The sequence below is a fragment of the Falco naumanni genome, chromosome 7, assembly GCF_017639655.2.
Source record: "Falco naumanni isolate bFalNau1 chromosome 7, bFalNau1.pat, whole genome shotgun sequence".
Taxonomy (NCBI): domain Eukaryota; kingdom Metazoa; phylum Chordata; class Aves; order Falconiformes; family Falconidae; genus Falco; species Falco naumanni.
The window spans coordinates 54,954,926-54,973,514 of NC_054060.1; the positions used below are offsets into that span (position 1 = coordinate 54,954,926).

The following is an 18,589-nucleotide window of genomic DNA, read 5'->3' on the forward strand; positions in this document are numbered from 1 at the left end:
GTACATGATAAAGCACTGTACTGAATGGGGTCAAACAGTAACTTGCAGGACTGTATCCTAATTCAGCAAATACGTTCTGTACTTGTAACTAGAGTTTCTGTTCCTCAGGATTCTTGAGCACCTGTTGGATGGTTTACACAGCATTGAAACTTCAGTATGGTTCTTTCATCTTTCTGCTCATGATCTTTCTTTTTCTCTTTTTCTTGTTCTTTTTCTTGTTCTTTTTCTTTTTCTTTTTCTTTTTCTTTTTCTTTTTCTTTTTCTTTTTCTTTTTCTTTTTCTTTTTCTTGTTCTTTTTCTTTTTCTTTTTCTTGTTCTTTTTCTTGTTCTTTTTCTTGTTCTTTTCCTTTTTCTTGTTCTTTTCCTTTTTCTTGTTCTTTTTCTTGTTCTTTTTCCTCATCCAAATTGTACTAGTTCTTTTATTCTTGTAGCTGTTAGGGTTTGCTCTATTAGAGGTAGGGTTTTTTTTGTCTAGTATAGATTGAGGTGGAAGAAAAAAGCGGTATAAAGTATATAAATTACTGTAAATGTAAACCCTTAATACAAAAAAATAAATCAAATTAAATGTCAACAGTCTAAATGGAAAGTTATTTTAATACAAACCCATGAAATTTATACAAGGATTTGATAGGATTTGATAGATGTTGCTAGGTTTGTGACCATTCCAAAGAATTTTTTTAAAAGCTTTGAGTTGTATCACATACTCTTGCAGTTGATACATTCTGCATTAAGAAGTTGCACAAGTGTCTTTCACAAGAAAATACTTTGGATTTCCTCCACATTCTTATGTTTAGTAGTTGTACACTCCAATTTTCTAGGCCAGAGAGCTTTATCTTCACTGTTCTTTGTTGTTCTTGTTTTAATGTTAGAGGTTCATGTCAAGGCTATGTACAATTTATCTCCTCCTGTGGGTGGATAGCCTACTTTGAGTTTGCACTTCAGAACACATTCATCTTTATTTGCTAGCTGGAGAGGGAGGTTTAATTTTATTTTACTTGCTAATAGATTTCTCTGTTAACAATTGGATGGATTTGAAGCCACTTAAACATTTTCTCCATTATTTGCAGTTTTAAATTGTATTAACTGCTGGAGAAAAAGAACACAAAAGACAGTAAATTGATGATTGTTTTGGATATTGATACTTCAGGAGCTTCTAGCTTCTAGCTTTATTATGGGGACACCAATCCTCAACTACCACCACTGCAGGGTGTTGCTGCTCCAGGGCTTTGTTCCTACACTCACTGCATTCAGGGGTTTGATTTAAAAATTGTACTCAGTACTGTGCCATGCAGGCTCCTTTGTTAGAGCAGTCTAGCAAGCAGCAGGCCTAACATTTGCTTTTCATAGTCATCATGCAAGAATGGTTCCTTAAATGTACTGTGGAAACACAGGCAATCTTCAGCAAGGATTTTGCTAAACTGCTTATAGTACAAAACACCTCATCCTCCACTACAGATTAAATAGAAATACAGGAAATAGGGAGAAAGATGACAAACAGTCATATATGTCTTCATTCCCAAAGACAGCATTTAGCTTCTTTTCCTAGTTTCTCTAGTCTTGTACTTAACCACAGATTTTCTTAATTTATTAGTCTACCTAGTGCGCAATGTTCGCTTTTCCGCATAGAAAGGTACATACTGCTATATATTCTATCAAATACAATACAAAGAACTCTATTGATACTAAGAATTCTTTTCAGTTTATTCTCAAGTCTCTAGCACAGCAAACAGCTTCCTACTATGTGCTTCCTTCCTATAAAGGAAATCTGGAAAATTAAAAGGAAAGGAGAGCTCCATCTGGATTTTTTAATTCCCTTTTAGCTTTTCTTATTTTTCTCCCTAGTTATTCATATTTCTCTAACTTCAAAGCAGTGTTTAGCTCCAGAAGAGGAAATCTTCTTGACCTCTGTGTCAGCTACATACCTGGGAACATTTGGTGCAGAATTTATATGTTTATACTGAATTTCTGTTTTTATGTACTAACAGATCTGAGATACCACAGATGGCATGTGCATGGAACTGTGCAGTATCACCTACCTACAGAATCTGAAACTGCTGAGACTACTTCCAATGCTATTTTTAATTTGAGATTTATTAAATTGGTGTCTGTAGCAACAAAGAGAAGAGAGAAATTTTAAACAGGAAAAATCAGGAACCATTTACTGCCTGATTTAGAAAGAACAAGGTCAGGCAAGAGGGATGGATCATGACATTTGAGGTGCACAAAGCAAAAAAAATAGTTTTGGTAGGACCTGCATATTTTAGATTGCCATATTTTTAAAAAATATGTTGACTTTTCAGCTAAGGTTACCCTGACATTCCACCAATGATCTCAATAACATTGGTCAAGCTTACTCTATTTAAGTAAGGAAATACACCAAAGATTGTTTAACATGTTGTGACTTGCTGATGTAAGACCTTGCAACAGCTAAATCCCTACAGTAGTATCATTGTCGTCAGTTAGTAATACCTAAGTGCTCTAATTGTAGTTCTCAGGTTCAGTGTTCAGCTCTGCTGTCAAAATAAGCAACTGCCTTTAAATAAGCAACTTTGCCACTTAGACTGCTTCATTTTGTGATCCATTTGCTGAATAAATCTACTTGGTGATTTTTTTTTATTTTTTCCAAAATTTAAGACCCCCAAAACCTAAAAGGTCCCCAGAACTTGGCATTCTAAGACCCATTCTCAAATGATGTACAAAACCTTAAATTTTATTTACCTTCTTTTCACTCCTTCCAAGAGGCAAGCAGTGAATGCAAGTATCTAATTAACATAAGAGCATTTTATTCATGCTTCACAAATAAGAGTGTTTATAACATTTACTCACATAAGCAGTAGAATTGTACATTGCATAGGAATCACTATACAAAAAGAGTAACCATATTTTTATCATGTGTGATATAATGCAATCTAGAAAGAATAAAGTGCGATTAAGTGAGTAATACATAGGATGAACAATGATCAGGAAACAAAAGCTAAAAAGACAGTGTAAACATTAGTCTCAGACCTAAATGTGTCGTGGTTAAGCAAACCATGTTTCCACAGGGAATGGATATTATGACTCATCCTAATTCCTTGGGCTAACAAAAAAAATAATGTTTGAGAAGCTGATTTTTTTTCCACAAGTTCTTTATCCAAGATAGTTGAGAAAGTACACACAGGCTGTCTATAGAGAGAGACTTCCCAGAGAAAACAGTGTCCTGTGAAAACTGTAGAACTCTGGATTCTACAATGGTAACTTAATAGAAATGTATTATTACATGGTATCTAATACGTCTGTTTGTTAATGTAAGAGATTGTGTTTAAAACACTTTGTATGACAAAAATGTGTCATCTGTACAGAAAAAGACAGGTATGATTACCTTATAATTAGGTAGGTTCAGCATAGGACTAGAGAATTTAGGAGATATAAACGGGGACAAGGAGCACAATGAAGTCCCCACAGCCAGGAGGAAACAGTTGGGGACCTGCTGCTCCACTCAGACACACACAGAGGTCTCTGGGGCCAGGTGGGATCCACTGAAGGTACTGGGGGAGCTGGCGGATGAGCTTGCCAAGCCACTTTCCATCATTTATCAACAGTCCTGGCAAACTGGGGAGGTCCCAGCAGACTGGAGGTCACCCAGTGTAACACCCATCTACAAGAAGGGCAGGAAGGAGGATCTGGGGAGCTACAGGCCTTCAGCCTGACCTCAGTGCCGGGGAAGGTTATGGAGCAGACCAGCCTGAGCACCATCACACGGCATGTGCAAGACAACCAGGGGATCAGGCCCGGCCAGCGTGGGGTTAGGAAAGGCAGGTCCTGCCTGATGAACCTGATCTCCTTCTACCACAATATGACCCACCGAGTGGATTAGGGAAAGGCTGTGGATGTTGTCTGTCCAGACCTTAGTAAAGCCTTTGGCACCATCTCCCACAGCATTCTCCTGGAGACACTGGCTGCTCATGGCCTGGATGGGTGCAGTCTGCGCTGGGTTAAGAGCTGGCTGGACAGCTGAGCCCAAAGAGTGGCACTAAATGGAGATACACACAACTGGCACCCAGTCACAAGTGGTGTTCCCCAGGGCTCAGTATTGGGGCCAGTCCCGTTTAGTATCTTTATCAACGATCTGGATGAGGGGATTGAGTGCACCCTCAGCCAGTTTGCAGGCAACACCAAGTTGGGGGGTGGGGGGGGCAGAGTTTTGATCTGCTGGAGGGTAGTAAGTGTCTACAGAGGGATCTGGACAGGCTGTACTGATGGGACAAGGGCAACTGTATGAGGTTCAGCAAGGAGAAGTGCCGGGCCCTGCACCTGGGTCACAACAGCCTCACGTGACGCTACAGGCTGGGGGCAGAGCGGCTGGAAAGTGTCTGGTGGGAAAGGGCCTGGGGGTGCTGGTTGATGGCCAGCTGAACATGGGCCAGCAGCGTGCCCAGGTGCCCAGGAAAGCCAACAGCATCCTGGCTTGTGTCCAAAACAGTGTGGCCAGCAGGGCAAGGGCAGTGATCGTCCCCCTGTACTGGGCACTGGTGAGGCCGCACCTCAAATACTGTATTCGGTTTTGGGCCCCTCAGTTCATGCTGAAGCGTGTCCAGAGAAGGGCAGTGAGGCTGGTGAAGGGTCTGTAGAGCAAGTCTTATGTGGAGCAGCTGAGGGAACTGGGGTGGCATTGTCTGGAAACAGGGAGACTCAGCGGGGACCTTACTGCTCTCTACAACTACCTGAAAGGAGGCTGTAGCGAGGAGGCTGTTGGTCTCTTCTCCCAGATAATAGCAAGAGGACAAGAGGGAATGGCCTCATGTTGCACCAGGGGAGGTTTAGATTGGACGTTAGGAAAAATTTCTTCACCTAAAGGGTGGCAAATACTGGAACAGGCTTCCCAGGGAGGTGGTGGAATCACCATCCCTGGAGGTGTTTAAAAAACGTGTTGATGTGGTGCTTAGGGACATGGTTTAGCGATGGGCTTGGCAGTCCTGGGTTGATAGTTGGAGTTGTTGTTCTTAAAGGTTATTTCCAGCCTAAATGATTTTATGAATCTGTCATTTTGGATATACTATTTATTTTCAGTCTGATGATATGACCATGTCCGTATCCCTGAGGTTTCAGTGCCTCATTTGTCTTACCTGTATATTTGACAAGGTAAAGGAGTTCTTTACTAAACTCACAAAGGCTGTGTGGTAAAAGTTGCCAAGGAAGCATTAATTACTCTGCCTTCCTTCATTTACTTTGCTCTGTCTTCCATTCCCTTGGGACAATAGATGGCAGCAAATCTCTGTTTGGGCAGTCTTCCTTCTACATTCAGTGTTCATAGGAGGCAGTAACTAACCGGTATAACTGTAAAACCTGGAAGACAGTTTGAGTAGCAATTGGACTGCCTTGGAAGCCTTTTTTTCAGAAGCAAAAAAATATAATAGATGTTTTCAAATCAGTTAATTTGGCTAAAGTATAAACATATGCATTTTAAAACTTCCTAAATTTAGCCTATGATTGAACAGATATATACATGTGTTTGTATATACAGGCATAAAATATGTGACTTTTTTTTAAACACACACTCAGATATTTTAAAACATTCTTAACAAATTTATGTATCAAATAAACCTAATTCAACCACAGTCTCAAATTATAGAAACATTCTACATTTCCTCTTTGTGGATTAGAGTGGGTTGCCGATTCAATAAAGAAATAATTGTTTCCTGGATAATTGTATGTAGAAGTAAAATCCATCTGTTGGAGCTGACAGAATGATGAACCTGAGGGAAAAATATGGCCAAGTATTTAAGAATTAGCTTAAAACAGAATAGTTAGAGAGATGGTTAAAGTTCTCCTTTCATATTCCACTGTCTGCTGAGGTGGATGGGTCTCAGCACAGAAGTGGTTGTATGCTAATGGTGTGTACAGGTGAGAACTGTTGCAGGGAAGAATGGGGTCATCAGCCAGCAGGGTAAACCCATAGATAACAGAACATTAAGTAATTATTGGAATAAAGGGTGGAGAATAGAGGCTTGGTAACAGACTTGGGAGCTGTCTGCCAACAGCAAAAATACCATAAATCAATATGGTGTTGCATAAAATTAAATTTGGACAAAACTGAATCTCTGTAGCTGAGGGAGGTACTAATTTTTCTGGTAACCAAAAAAACATTTGCTGGGCTGAGTATTCTTAGCTATGCCATAGCTAATTATGGGAAATACCAGCTGCTACAAGAAGGAATTCCAAATGTGGCCTCTTGCTACAGCTCTGTATTGCTTATGAATCAATGAAAACTATTAGACTAATACATTATGGGTAAAATTCACTGCCACATAGGAATTTTCTCTTCAGCAGTAGCTGACCTAGAATAGACATCTCGAAACAGAGGGGAACATAGATAAAAATAATCAATTCAAGTGGACTGCAGAATGCAACTGTAGTAAGGCTTTGAAGTATTGGTAGTAATGCTGAGCGGGGTGAGCAACCAGTGAATAGGTAATTACAACACCAAAATGAATTCACAAAGAGCTCTGAATGAAAAATGACAGTATTTACTGGGCTTTAATATGTATATTTGCATTTTAATGCTGTTTTGATATTACACTTTATGTAGTATCATATAAAGTAGATACATACTTTATGAAGCAGGTGTGGTTTTTATAGGTTATATGACAAGATTCCAGGTTTTTTGCAATGTAAAGTCAGTAAATATACCCAGAAAAACTGTAGCACTGGTGTGTCACCAAAATTGGGATAAATGCTAAAAGCGGGCATGATAGATTTGCTGGCATTGTACACATATGTCCAATTACTTTAAAAATGGTGATTTGTACTTTTTATTCTCCAGTCACCTGGAGCTTTCTCTATATTTTCCACATGTTTTAATCATGTAAGTAGAGTGACCAGAGGCAACTGGGCTAATTGTATAGAACAATAAAGATGAGGTCAAAGTTCAACTGATAAATTGTATTCAGCTTATTATACTACAAAGCATAATGTTTGTATCCCTGAACTTAAAGTTTTCTAAATATCAGAATGACTTATATAATGATGTAAGGGCCAACAAGAAAAAGTCTAGCAAATGTGTAAAAATACACGGAAAAGCAGTGATTCAGAAAGTCAGAAAGCAATTCTTTCATTAGATACCTGATCTTAAATATGTCACATCTGGACTTGAATGTGTCCTAATATATGCTGTCTTGTGTTTGAATACGTTGATATAGTTCTATATCATGTGCAGTGTGTAATTTCAAAAAGTGTAAGGATGTGTAATACTCTTTGTGCAGGAATGCTGTGTCTTGATAGGATCTCTTTTTGAGATTTCATGTGAATAAGAAGAAAGACAAGTTTACTCATACTCAGTTATAAAACATCAGTTTCATAACTGATTTGTACTTTGGATTTTTGGCCATTTTACCAAGTATTTCACTTTGCTATGCTTATTGATAGAGTGGATTAGCCTGTATTTAAGTGAACAGGCTTACAGGTTCTGATCCTAATGCCTCTTTTTTAATATGGTCTTTTAAAATCAGGGAAAATGCAAAAAGTAAAAAATTAATTACAAAATTGTAAGTGTGGTTGCTTGTATAATGCTAAGCTACGATACGTAGCAGCCAGGAATTGTGCTAGTATCTGAATTTTTCACTAGAATGTTCCAAGATGGATGTGTCTGTGTATATGAAAGAGGGTATATATCCTATGGAGCATAAACAGACATGTATATATCCTATATCACATCAGACATTACACTTCAGAGAACACACTGACTTAGCGGAATTCATTGGTTTTCTCATTGCTAAGTTAGAGGCTATCATTCAGAAAAAAGACATTACTCTTTTGGGGGACCAATAAACCAGCAATGCTGCAATCGGGAGGGAAAGTGCTGGGTGGTTGTCGTGCATGACAGAGGTGTGCACTTTTGGCTGTCAGGTTTTGCTCTTACTTCTCCCGGTAAATTCACACCTGTTTGTTTATAACTAAACCGTTCCAAAACTAGGTTGATACTAGAGCAATGTGAAGTGTTAAGTATCACTTCTGATGGAAAAACTGCTTTTTATGCAGTCATTGTAAGGGACTAACGTGGATTGGCATAGTCCCCACTAAGGCTGTGTTTAGTCAGTGTCAAGAAGTTTGTTTTATCAGTCTGCTGAGCTTCCTTAGCTTAGCTTTATACTTCACAGCCACCTCTGAAATATTTGTGTAAGCAAGTAAGGGTGGGCAAGTAAGAGTGCCTTGGCAAAGGAGGTGAAAACTCAAGCACCTTACATACAGTGTGTGTCTGTGTATGGGGGAAAGACAAGCAGCCCACTTTTTTTGCTAGATCTGTCCCACAAAATTTAAGTACAAAAACATTGTTTTTCTTAGTGAAGATGAAGTATGTACCCCATTTATGCCATCCTGTTTTGCTTTAAACAAACAGGAGGACTGTAAGCGTATGCGTTGGTAGCATGTATCAGAAGTTTAAAAAGATATAGAACTTGCTATACTCAGAGATTATCTGCAGTTGCATACAATTATTTTATTTCACTTCATTTCACTTCATTTCACTTCATTTCATTTCATTTCATTTCATTTTACTTCGGCATTTCAGCAGAGTCTGCCTTAAAGGATGACTTCACTGAACGGCTGACTAATTTGGATGTGGGAAACAAAGATGAAGATACCTGGGTTTTGGATTGCAGATTGGGGCACTCAAGCCCATTTGCTCATTCAAGTGACAAAGAGAAGATCAACAGAAATGTGTTGCATTTGAGCCTGGAACTGAATGTGAGTAGGACTCTATTCTGCTATGTTGGGTTTGGACAAGCATTTATTATATACAATTACGTTTCTGGTACGCATTTATTTCTGGTATGTCTAAAACCATGTTCCAAAATATCTGACAAGCTGCAAAGTATCAGACAGTATACAGTTTTCCAGATGGTCTGTGAGTCTATATGCCTATAGGTGGCTAAGCCTGAGAGCGATACATACAGAAAATATTTATAACTATTTAAATAGGTTAAGATACATGATGTGTCATTTCTAAAATCATGATGAGTGTTTCTTGGAAATGGATTACAAGAGCTAGCAACTAGGAGACAACAAGGACAAGAACAGTTACCAGGAGGATTCAAGTCAGCAAGCAGTGTATGTGCGCATGTGTGTGAGTGTGTGTTCCCATGCACATGTGTATGTGTGCATGCCCGCACACATGTGCACAGCTCAAGACTGCTGGGAGCCATGGTGTGCTTCTCAGAGTTTTGGAGCAGCTGAACTGGCACTGGAGTCAGACTGGCCATGAATGTCACAGGAAGTTTTTAAACTTCCTAGGATACAAAACACTGAAGCTCCAGATGGCAACCTGAGTTAATCACAGTGTGAGACTCTTGCTCGACGTGGCCCAGCCTAATCTAGCTGGAAATACTCATATGCTCCTGGGATGAGCAGTAACCAGCCTACAGATAGACACATTTTAACAGTAGTTTTCAAATTGGAGGGAGAAGGGAACAGAATATAGTAGAAGAGAAAAGGATGGAATGGTTGAAAAAAATGCTTTAAATAAAATGACTACTTAATACAGTCTGTGCAAAGAAACACTAACATGAACTTGTGTAACAGTGACATCTTTTGGTAGAAATACCAGGATTGACTTAGAAGTACATTTTATATGCTTTTAATGATACTTACACTCACTGTTGCTATTCTCTTGAGCTTGTTATAAAATTGATTTCTTCTCCTAACCTCCTTTTCTTAAAATAATTCATTAGAAAGTTGTAGTACTGTGAAGGTGCAGGGCTATTCTTTTAATAAAATGTTGAGATTAAAACAAATAACTGGACTGAAAATAACTATGATGTAATTCTTATAATTGCTACATATATATGCTACAACAGGAAGTATCCAGTCCATGAGGATATTTTGTCTGGATTTTCAAAGTCCTTGTACAGAGCAAGAGGAGTTCCAAATTAAAAAAAAAAAAAAGAAACATTTAAGAACAAAAATCTGAGTAAAAAAACCCACATCTAAGATTAGTAAGCACTTTGTTTCCATTTTTCTTACTCTTTTTTTAAGCAGCATTTTCTGTCTAAAATCTAATTAATCACATTATGAAAAAAGGAATTATTTCAGTTTCTTGTAGTTAACAAAGAAGAATATTTATTCCACGATTTGTAAGAGATTCAGAACAAAAGTCTCAATTTCTATAAAAAAGGGGTGCTCAGCATGCGCTGATGGGCTGTTAGTGACCCACCAGGACACTGTATCCTGCAGCTCACTCCCTGTGACTCTTTCTTGAAAGTCTTTCAGAACAGAACTCTGGGCTGAATTACTTGCTGTGCCCTTGCATCTCAAAGGCCATTTTTCTGCTTCAAGGTGAGTCCATGTCCAGTTATGTGATGAGGTTTTGGAGGAGGAGCTGCCAAAAGAACGGTAGTGAGAAGGCTACTGCTGGTACTGCCATCAGAATCTGTTTGGACTGCAGCACTACTATAAGCAGCCTATAAGAAAGATAATGGCCAAAAATAGGCTGCATGAGTTATTTTGGTGACAACCACCTATTTCCAGATACAGGGTTCCTTCCCTGTGTACTCCAACTGGACAGCAAGACAACTCTGGTAAAAGTTTGTGCCTGTGTCTGAAGAGCAACTCCGAAACAAAGATGGTGTTTCCAGGAAATAGCAACTGAAGTGGACCAATTTACTTATAGTCACATTAGATACAGTCATGTGATCTATGGCGTTTTCCTGCTGTTGGAAGAAAAAGTTGAGCCTAACTGATCAAAAAGTTAGGCACTAATGTTTTAAAATGCAGTTATATTTGTAATAGCAATTATGAAAAACAAAGCTTCTTACTGAATAGCTCTGCTTTCTGTAAATCCTTATGTAAATTATATTTCTATATGTGCATCTATAGATACACTAGTGTTTGCTTATGTTATTGAAAAGATGTTTCTATGTGTCTATTAGTTGGAATGAGGTAGATAAAGTAGATGAGGGAGAGTGAATGAATTCTGCTCTGACAGGAATTTCAAATGCACGATCTATATCAGAAGCCTGGAAAAAATCCTGTATTAGATTCTAAAACTTAGTTGAAGCATGCTGCATTCTTATTCACAATCCAGCATGGAGAAGATACAGAGATATGGAAGATAATGAAGCAAAATAGAAATGCAACTCCACCCTATTCTTTATATAGCATTTCATCTCATATAAAAAACCCCACATAAATAAGATGTGAGAATGCAGCAAAAATGACTATTAATAGCTAGTAAGATATTCTGGCAAACTGACGTGACTGCCTGAGTTTTATTTTATGAAGTGTTTTCTTAAATATTTAAACTGATATCATACTGTAGATGGGGTCAAAAGGCCTGTTGAAATTAAAAGAAGGTGAAAAGAGAGCAAGTAGAAAAAGAAAGCACAAAGGGAAAAAGATTAAAAATTCCTCTCCATTCTTTGTTACACTAAGTGCCAGCCTTTGTGCCTTAATGCACAAAGATCTTACTCAGTTTACTTACACAGTGTACAGTGGTCTTCTGTATCCTGTCTTTGTAACTTGTATGTCTGCTTGTTTTAACCAGGAGATCAGCCAACACTTTTCTTCTACAAGTTCTGCCTCAGAATTACCATTGTTTTTTTTAATATGTTGGGGTTTACAGGCAAACTGTTCCATACATTTATTGTTATAATAGGCACTCCTTCAAAATAGTAAACTGGCTGTCTTAATGTGCTTTCTGGTTTTATAACCAGTAACTATTATGACCTTTTGTCAAATTCTCTGAAATAGTTCATATCTCAGTGTCAAGCTGAATTTTGATGAAGACATTAAAAACCACATTGCATTTCTACAGCCCCCTACGCCAAATGTATCTGGTGTCCATGTCCACTTATGCTGTTAACATCATGTAATGCTTCATTTTGATAAGAATTATCATATCTATGTTTCTGTTGCTACATCTAAATTTAATTACTTACATTTAAAGTGATTATGTTGGTGATACCCAGATCCTCAAACCTCAGGAAAATTGCTCATGTAATGTTCCATAGTGAGGTAACAAGGCTGAGAATAATGATGAAAATCCAGGACTTACAGGTTTTCTTCCATCTTCTCTGCCTTTTCTATTTTAAAGCATTTAAAGAGTTAAAATACTAATTGTAAAATGAAATAAACAGCAGGAGAGAGAGACAGGAGGGCAGGAGAATGTTAAGATCATTATCAGTCAGTACAGTAAGTGCTAGGCTGGGGACAGAGCAGAGGGCAGGGCTGTGTCAGCTGAGCTTCAGATCAGTTCAAACAGCCTGAGCCACAACTACAGCCCACTGCTTCACGTGGCTCTTCTGAAGCCTGACACAATTTGTGCATATTTGATTCTATGATTATTTTCAAGAACTTATGCAAAAAATTCTTGGTTTGAGGCTCTTCATGTTGAAAAAACAGTAGAAAGTTTGTTTTCTATACAGTTTAGCCACTTGACTGTTTGGCAGAATGTGTCATCATGCACTGTTCATGTTTCTCTATTTTGCTGTTACAGTGATCTAAAAAGGCAATCTGAATAGATACGGGGCCAGGAAGCCTCAAGCCCAGTGGTATGATTGTGATAGAAATTAGATTACTTTATTCTGGCTTATTCTGCGTTTTCTTCAAAGCTAGTTTTAAAAGCTACTTCAGGGAAGCTCTTAGACACCTCAAGAATAGAACTAGAGTGAGTTGTAGGTGTGACTTCTGTCTGTGATGAAATGTAGGTCAGAAAGGGTGTGGATTATCCAATGTGCTTTAAACTGTAAGGAATGCTTGTGCTTTTGTATAATTAGTGCATTGACTGCCCTGAAAGTTGCTATGACAGGTTTTAGGGGCTTCTCTGAGTCACCAGAGAGCTGTCAGTTTTATTAAGTAAATAGACTTGTAACCTTATCGTAACTGATTTTTTCTAGAGATTGTTTCTACAAGTTGTTTCTTCCCTCAGATGCAGTATTACAGCCTGTTCAGGGTGACTTTCCTTATGAGATAGATCCACCCAGCATTAAAACATCTCTGCCAACAAATTGCCTCCATGTCATTTGCGCATCACAACATGATGATCTCCTTCTTGTGTAGAAATATTAAGAGCACATATTGATGTATGTATTTTACCCAGAAACTCTCTATTGAGTAGGTACCAATCATTATCAGTTATCCAGTCTCTCAACAGGGGACTGTGCACTAGGATGATTATCAGACTGTAAGAAACAAGTCCTTACAAAAGTGCTATATGAGGCTGAGGGTTTACAGACCGCGTGGTGAATTTAAAAGACTGGCTGGCTTCCAGATTTTGGTCATTTCTGCAGAGGTAGATATAGAGACAAGTTCCTTTGTTCATCCTAGTGCTCAAAAAGCCTGAAAGTATCGTCTCGCTTCCTAGAGTTTGTTACTCTAGAGGTATATATAAGACAGCATCAGTTTCTGCAGGCTTGTGAGATTACCTCTGGTTTTAGAAGGTATATTTCTGCTTCTGGAGTTTAGAAGGTATATTTCAACTCTGGGTTTTCTAGCATCTCAATACATGGCATAACTATGGCCTGACACTCAAAAGTGCCATCCTTCTCACTACTGATTTCTTCATTGTCTCATAAGTTTTTTGGGGGATGTTGTTTAGATGTAAAATACAGTTTTCCTGCTTTTAAGTCCACTTATAAACTAAACTTTTCATACATACTAATAAAATCTGAACTAGATAGCGGCTATTTTCAGTAACCTGCCTATGTACAATATTCATAGAACTGTTACAGCTTGGTGACCCTGGATTATTACAGAGAAGTTTTATTCCAAGAGTGGGTTGTCATTGATATAAACAGATAAATAAATATTTTTATGTAAGTGTGTTTAGTTTAAAAGGAGGTACCATGAAGTTGTTCATATAGGTATATCTTTTGTTACTGACCAACAAAACTGTTCTTGAAAAGTACGATTTAATATTTATCCATCAGAAGTTAACTAAACCCCAGATAAATACGTACATAAACAAATAAGAAAAGCATAACTGTATAAATTATAAGGACAATGAACAATTAGTCCTGTGGTCAAACATGAAAACAGTTGTAAATTTAAATATAGAAAACTGATTCAGTGTGGTCAATTCAGTGTGGTCACTTTGGCCCAGTTTTTTTGTCATAGAATGAAATTTAGAATTGCTGTAGATTTGCCTTCAAGAAATCTTATCATAGTGGAAATCGCTAGTGCTAAGGTCGCTGCCTTCCACTTGGTTTATTAACACTGGGATTATAAGAGTGTGTTGGCCCAGGGAGTGATAAAGGCTCTGTATCTCTTTCCTTATTTAGAGCTTCCCTTTGTGATAATAATCTGTATTAAACCTAGAAAATCAGGGGACCTGTCAGTCGTTTCTGCCCTTAGCACCTAGTGATGAAGCATAGTGGACAAGCAAGACCGGAGTTTGCTACAGGAAACAGCAAGGCAGTAAGGCAGGAGACATTGCTTGATGTTAGATCACAGATAAAGATGGGAATGATTCCAGGTTCCAGTTCCCTTGTCTATGGGCATACATGCAGCCCTGTAATTCAAAAGGTGTCTGTAAACTTCATCTAAGCCCTTGGTATGCAATCTGATTTTCAGGAAACTTTCTTCCTACAGTAGATACCAATGACTTCTGTTGTGGACTTCACAATCTTTTATGATGTATTGAAAAGGTAAACATATGCTTTTTGTACCCTACATTTTTAAAGGTTAAGCCCGAAGTTAAATGTGTTGGGATACTTTGTTGCTGCTTGTTGTCAGTAATACTCAGCTTTTCAGTAATTTGACACATGGTGTGGTGTGCCGCAGAATTCCATGTGAAGGACGGCTTTCCCCATGTATGCTTGTTTAAGATTACTCACCGCAGGTAAATGGCTGACTGTAGAATGACCCTCGAACTCAGGTGCAAAAAAACCCCAGTATCTTTGACTTTCAAAGGTACCAATGTGGAAATTTGACTAAACAAACTTCTTATAGGCCAGGCAATAAGAAGGATATAAATTCCTGCAGATGCACAGTCTCTATAGTTCCAAAAATAAGAAAAGGAATAAAAGTGAAGACACTTGATAGGAACCTGACCTAAATGTTGCTGACTTTCTGAATATCAAAGGTGCTTGAGTATTTTGTACTTCCTTTATATGTTACGAAAAAAAAAAAAAATCATCCCTGACAGCTTCTGTTAATACTGAGCCATACAGTCTTGAAGATTTTCTCCACGGGCTTTTGCCAGCATTAACTAAAACAAATCTTGCACATACAGCATTACCGTGGCAATACCTATTGATGATAATTATCAAAGGATACACTCAGCAGAGATTGTTCTGGTTTGAAACAACCCAGGCTTGGTGCAGCCCAGACGGCCAGCGGCGGGGAGGTGTCCCGGGGGAAGGGGGGGTCCCGGGGGAAGGGGGGACGGGCTGTGCTCCCCAGGGCCGGCCGCGCCCGGGGGCTGCGGTAAGTACCTGGGCGCCGCCCGCAGGAGCAGCTGTGCGGGGTTAGGGCACTGGTAATGCGAAACCAGGCCTGTTGGGTTTTGTGCATGGCCCCGCAGGCTGAAATCTGCATTCCAGATGAAACCTGCAGCAAATCGGAAGAGAGCCTCGTTACTTTTTTTCGCCGTTCCACCCCCCTCCACCAACTTTCAAGGGCGCGCACCCGAGTCGGCTCGGGCCGGCCGGGAGCTGGGGGCGCGTCCCAGGCTGCGGGCGGTGGCACGGGAAGCTTCGGATTCGTCACTTAGGGAGCTGATACGTTTTGTTGGTTATGGATTTAGAAACGGCCTTTACCGAAGTGGAAGGACTGTGCGGAAGGGCCCGTCGGGAACGCTGTGCCCAGCCCCGCGGCGCGCGGGGACGAGGAAGTGGCCCCGGCCCGGCGCCAGGGCCCCGTAGCCGCTGGGTCGCGGCCGCCCCGGCCCCGGCCATTGGCCCAAGTTCCGACCGAGATTAGTGCGCGGGCAGATCGGCCGTGACAAACAGCGCTTTGTGCACCGGAGAAAGTTACGGGCGCTGCTGCCAACTTTTTCATTTCTTCACAATTTTTGACGGTGGGTGTTTTTGCTGCTCCCGAGGTAGTTCGGGGGCCGGGCGGCCCCGGGGCGGCGGGCGGGGCCGGGGAGCCAGGCTCGGGCTGGCCGCCGCGGCGGGGCAGGAGCGCTGCCTGCTGCGGGGCCGGGGCGCCTCCCGCCTGCCTGCTTCACGTAGTAACTACTCGTCCGGCGGTGAGTAGCGCTGCTGGAAGCAAACCTGTTCTGTACTTCACGCGACATGGAAGAAGGAAATGCAGTGCCTGATTGTGGTGAGCTTTCAGACCTGGAGAACGCAGCAGAAAGCGAACCTGATCTTTTCACTGCGTCTTCTGCGAAAACACTTCTGGGATTTACAACTAAACTTGAATCTACAGCTTCCAAAGAAGCAACAGGGCTTAAAACATTTCAACCTTTGCACACCAATATAAATACTCATGCTAACACCCGGCATGAGAGGAATGATAATGATTGTAATGACGACTCAGAAAATCAGCACGGCATGAATAGTACCAGTGGCCAAGCTGACCCAGTGTCTGGCAGGGAAACTGACCTGGATCTGGCGTTAGCAGAACAAAACAAATTACTTCTTCACCGTTTAAGGTTTGTACAGACTTCTTTGTCTGAATCTGACAATGATGACAAGGATGCTATTCTCGTGCAAGGCACTTTGGTTCATACAACAAGTGATACAGAGTCGGACACAGAGAGTAAGGACCTAGATGCCAATGAAAACAATACAAGGGAATCTGGGCTAAATAATGCTGCTTTGTCTGCTGAGGCTTTGGACAATAACAATCAAAGTAAGGAAGAGTCAGAATCAGAAGGGCACAGCAACAGTGATGACACTGTGGATACAGATGACATTGAGTTACACCCACCAATTTCTAAGCGGCTCCCCAAAAAGCTGGGTGGTTTTCTGGAGCACGACTCCAATGGAAAAGACAAAATCTTAATGGATGAGCAGTTCAGTGGCTTGCTTGCTACAGGGGAATGCCCTCAAGAACTTCCCGATGAAGAACAAAGGCCTTCAACTGATAATGTATCACTCCAAAAAACAACACTGGCTGAAAAGACTTTCCAGCTGCCTGCTTTCTTTAGTGGACTACGTGTGAGGAAAAAGGGACTAACCACAGAGGATGGGGAAACTGTTACAGAAATTAAACCGAGGGAGAATGATTTAGCTCTGCTTAAATTACGACAGCCTGTTAAGAAATCCAGCATTACGTCAGGTTTGACCACTAAAAAAAAATCAGCTGAACCTAAAGCAAGCCCTACTTTCCTGGAACAGCTCTCGCACTTGTTAAACATAGATGTCTCCAAGAATGAAGATAGAGCTGAGGACTCTGGTGACGGATCTGGGGAGACCGAGGACAGTGATGAAGCTCAAGAGAACAAGGCCTCCAGCAAAACAGAACCACGATTTTCCTCTGAGGAAATAAAATCAAGCCCTGCTGAATCTGCACTCGATGTCTTTAAAGCTTTATTCACGCGGCCTCCCAAAAAAGAAACAACTGCAGATCCTTCAGAGCTGGAAGCCATAAAGCGCAAAATGAGAACTGAAAAAGAGTTCTTAAAAGCTGTATTTGAAAGGTCAAAATCAAAACCTGGGGATGGATCATCAGACAAATCTGTAGGTTGAATTACTTTTTATTCCTAATATCTGGAAATAGATGGAGAAAAAATAATTTCTTGTTTAAATATTATTGGTGGGGACTTTAGGTCGAAATGTCAGCATTGTCCTCTTCTTTTGGCAATCTCCAGTTTGGATTCCCAACTGAAGAAATCGTGAGGCTAATTTGTCAAAATTCTTGATCATCTGCAGAATTCAGTGAGAACTGATGATGGTCACAGCCTTACTGTTACAAGTAAGAACTAAAAAATCAGTTTCTGATTTTAAAAGACCACTACAAAACAGTTGCCCATGTGTTACATATGGCTTTAAATAAGTTTGGTGGTGCAAATATTTACTGTTGTATTATTTAATAGTTTCTCAATCTCACTCTTTTCTTTCATTTAGTTTTTTATGTTTAAAAGTAAAATTTCATTTTACCCTTAGGAATAATTCAATGATAAAACTGATACATGAATTTATGGATTATTTTCATCTTGATTTGTCCAAGACATATAATTTAAAGTAATTTTTTCTCCTATTTATGTGTGTAAGTCTGGCTTTGCAAATATTGATAAGCATTTAACCTTATCCGAGTATACCTTAGTGATTTCAATTAGACAAGTTATGGATTAATTAACCATTTGCAAGGTTAATATTCTTAGGCATATGGAGCTTTACTTAGTATATTTTTAAGAAATTAAAATCTACGCTGTTTTCATAGAAACATAATGACAAATGAACTCTAATTAAATGAGCAGCCCTTGGGTTGGGGAAACCCCAACCCAAAATTCTTACAACTACGTCTACGGCAGATATAATCAGTCCGGAAGATTGTTCTTATGAAGGGGGAATTATCTGAATGATGAAATTTGCAAGACTAGACCCTAAACATGAAGCTACTTAAGTTAATTTGCTGTGTCAGTTGTACTCTGTTTCAAATTCTTATTCTTACATAAAATTTAAACTTTTTAAAAAAGTCTTGACTGACACCTGGGCAGACCGATAAT

At 39.7% G+C, this 18,589-nt stretch overlaps 1 protein-coding gene across 1 annotated transcript in view; it reads left to right on the plus strand.

Annotated features, from left to right (window-relative positions):
• The first annotated feature begins 16,100 nt into the window (after window positions 1-16,100).
• Window positions 16,101-18,589, plus strand: part of LOC121091414 (formin-like) — a 147,895-nt gene continuing 145,406 nt past the window's right edge. Inside the window, exon 1 of the mRNA XM_040601174.1 lies at window positions 16,101-17,600. Within this exon, the coding sequence (XP_040457108.1) occupies window positions 16,209-17,600 (1,392 nt within the window). The 5' untranslated portion in view covers window positions 16,101-16,208. The remainder of the gene's footprint in view (window positions 17,601-18,589) is intronic.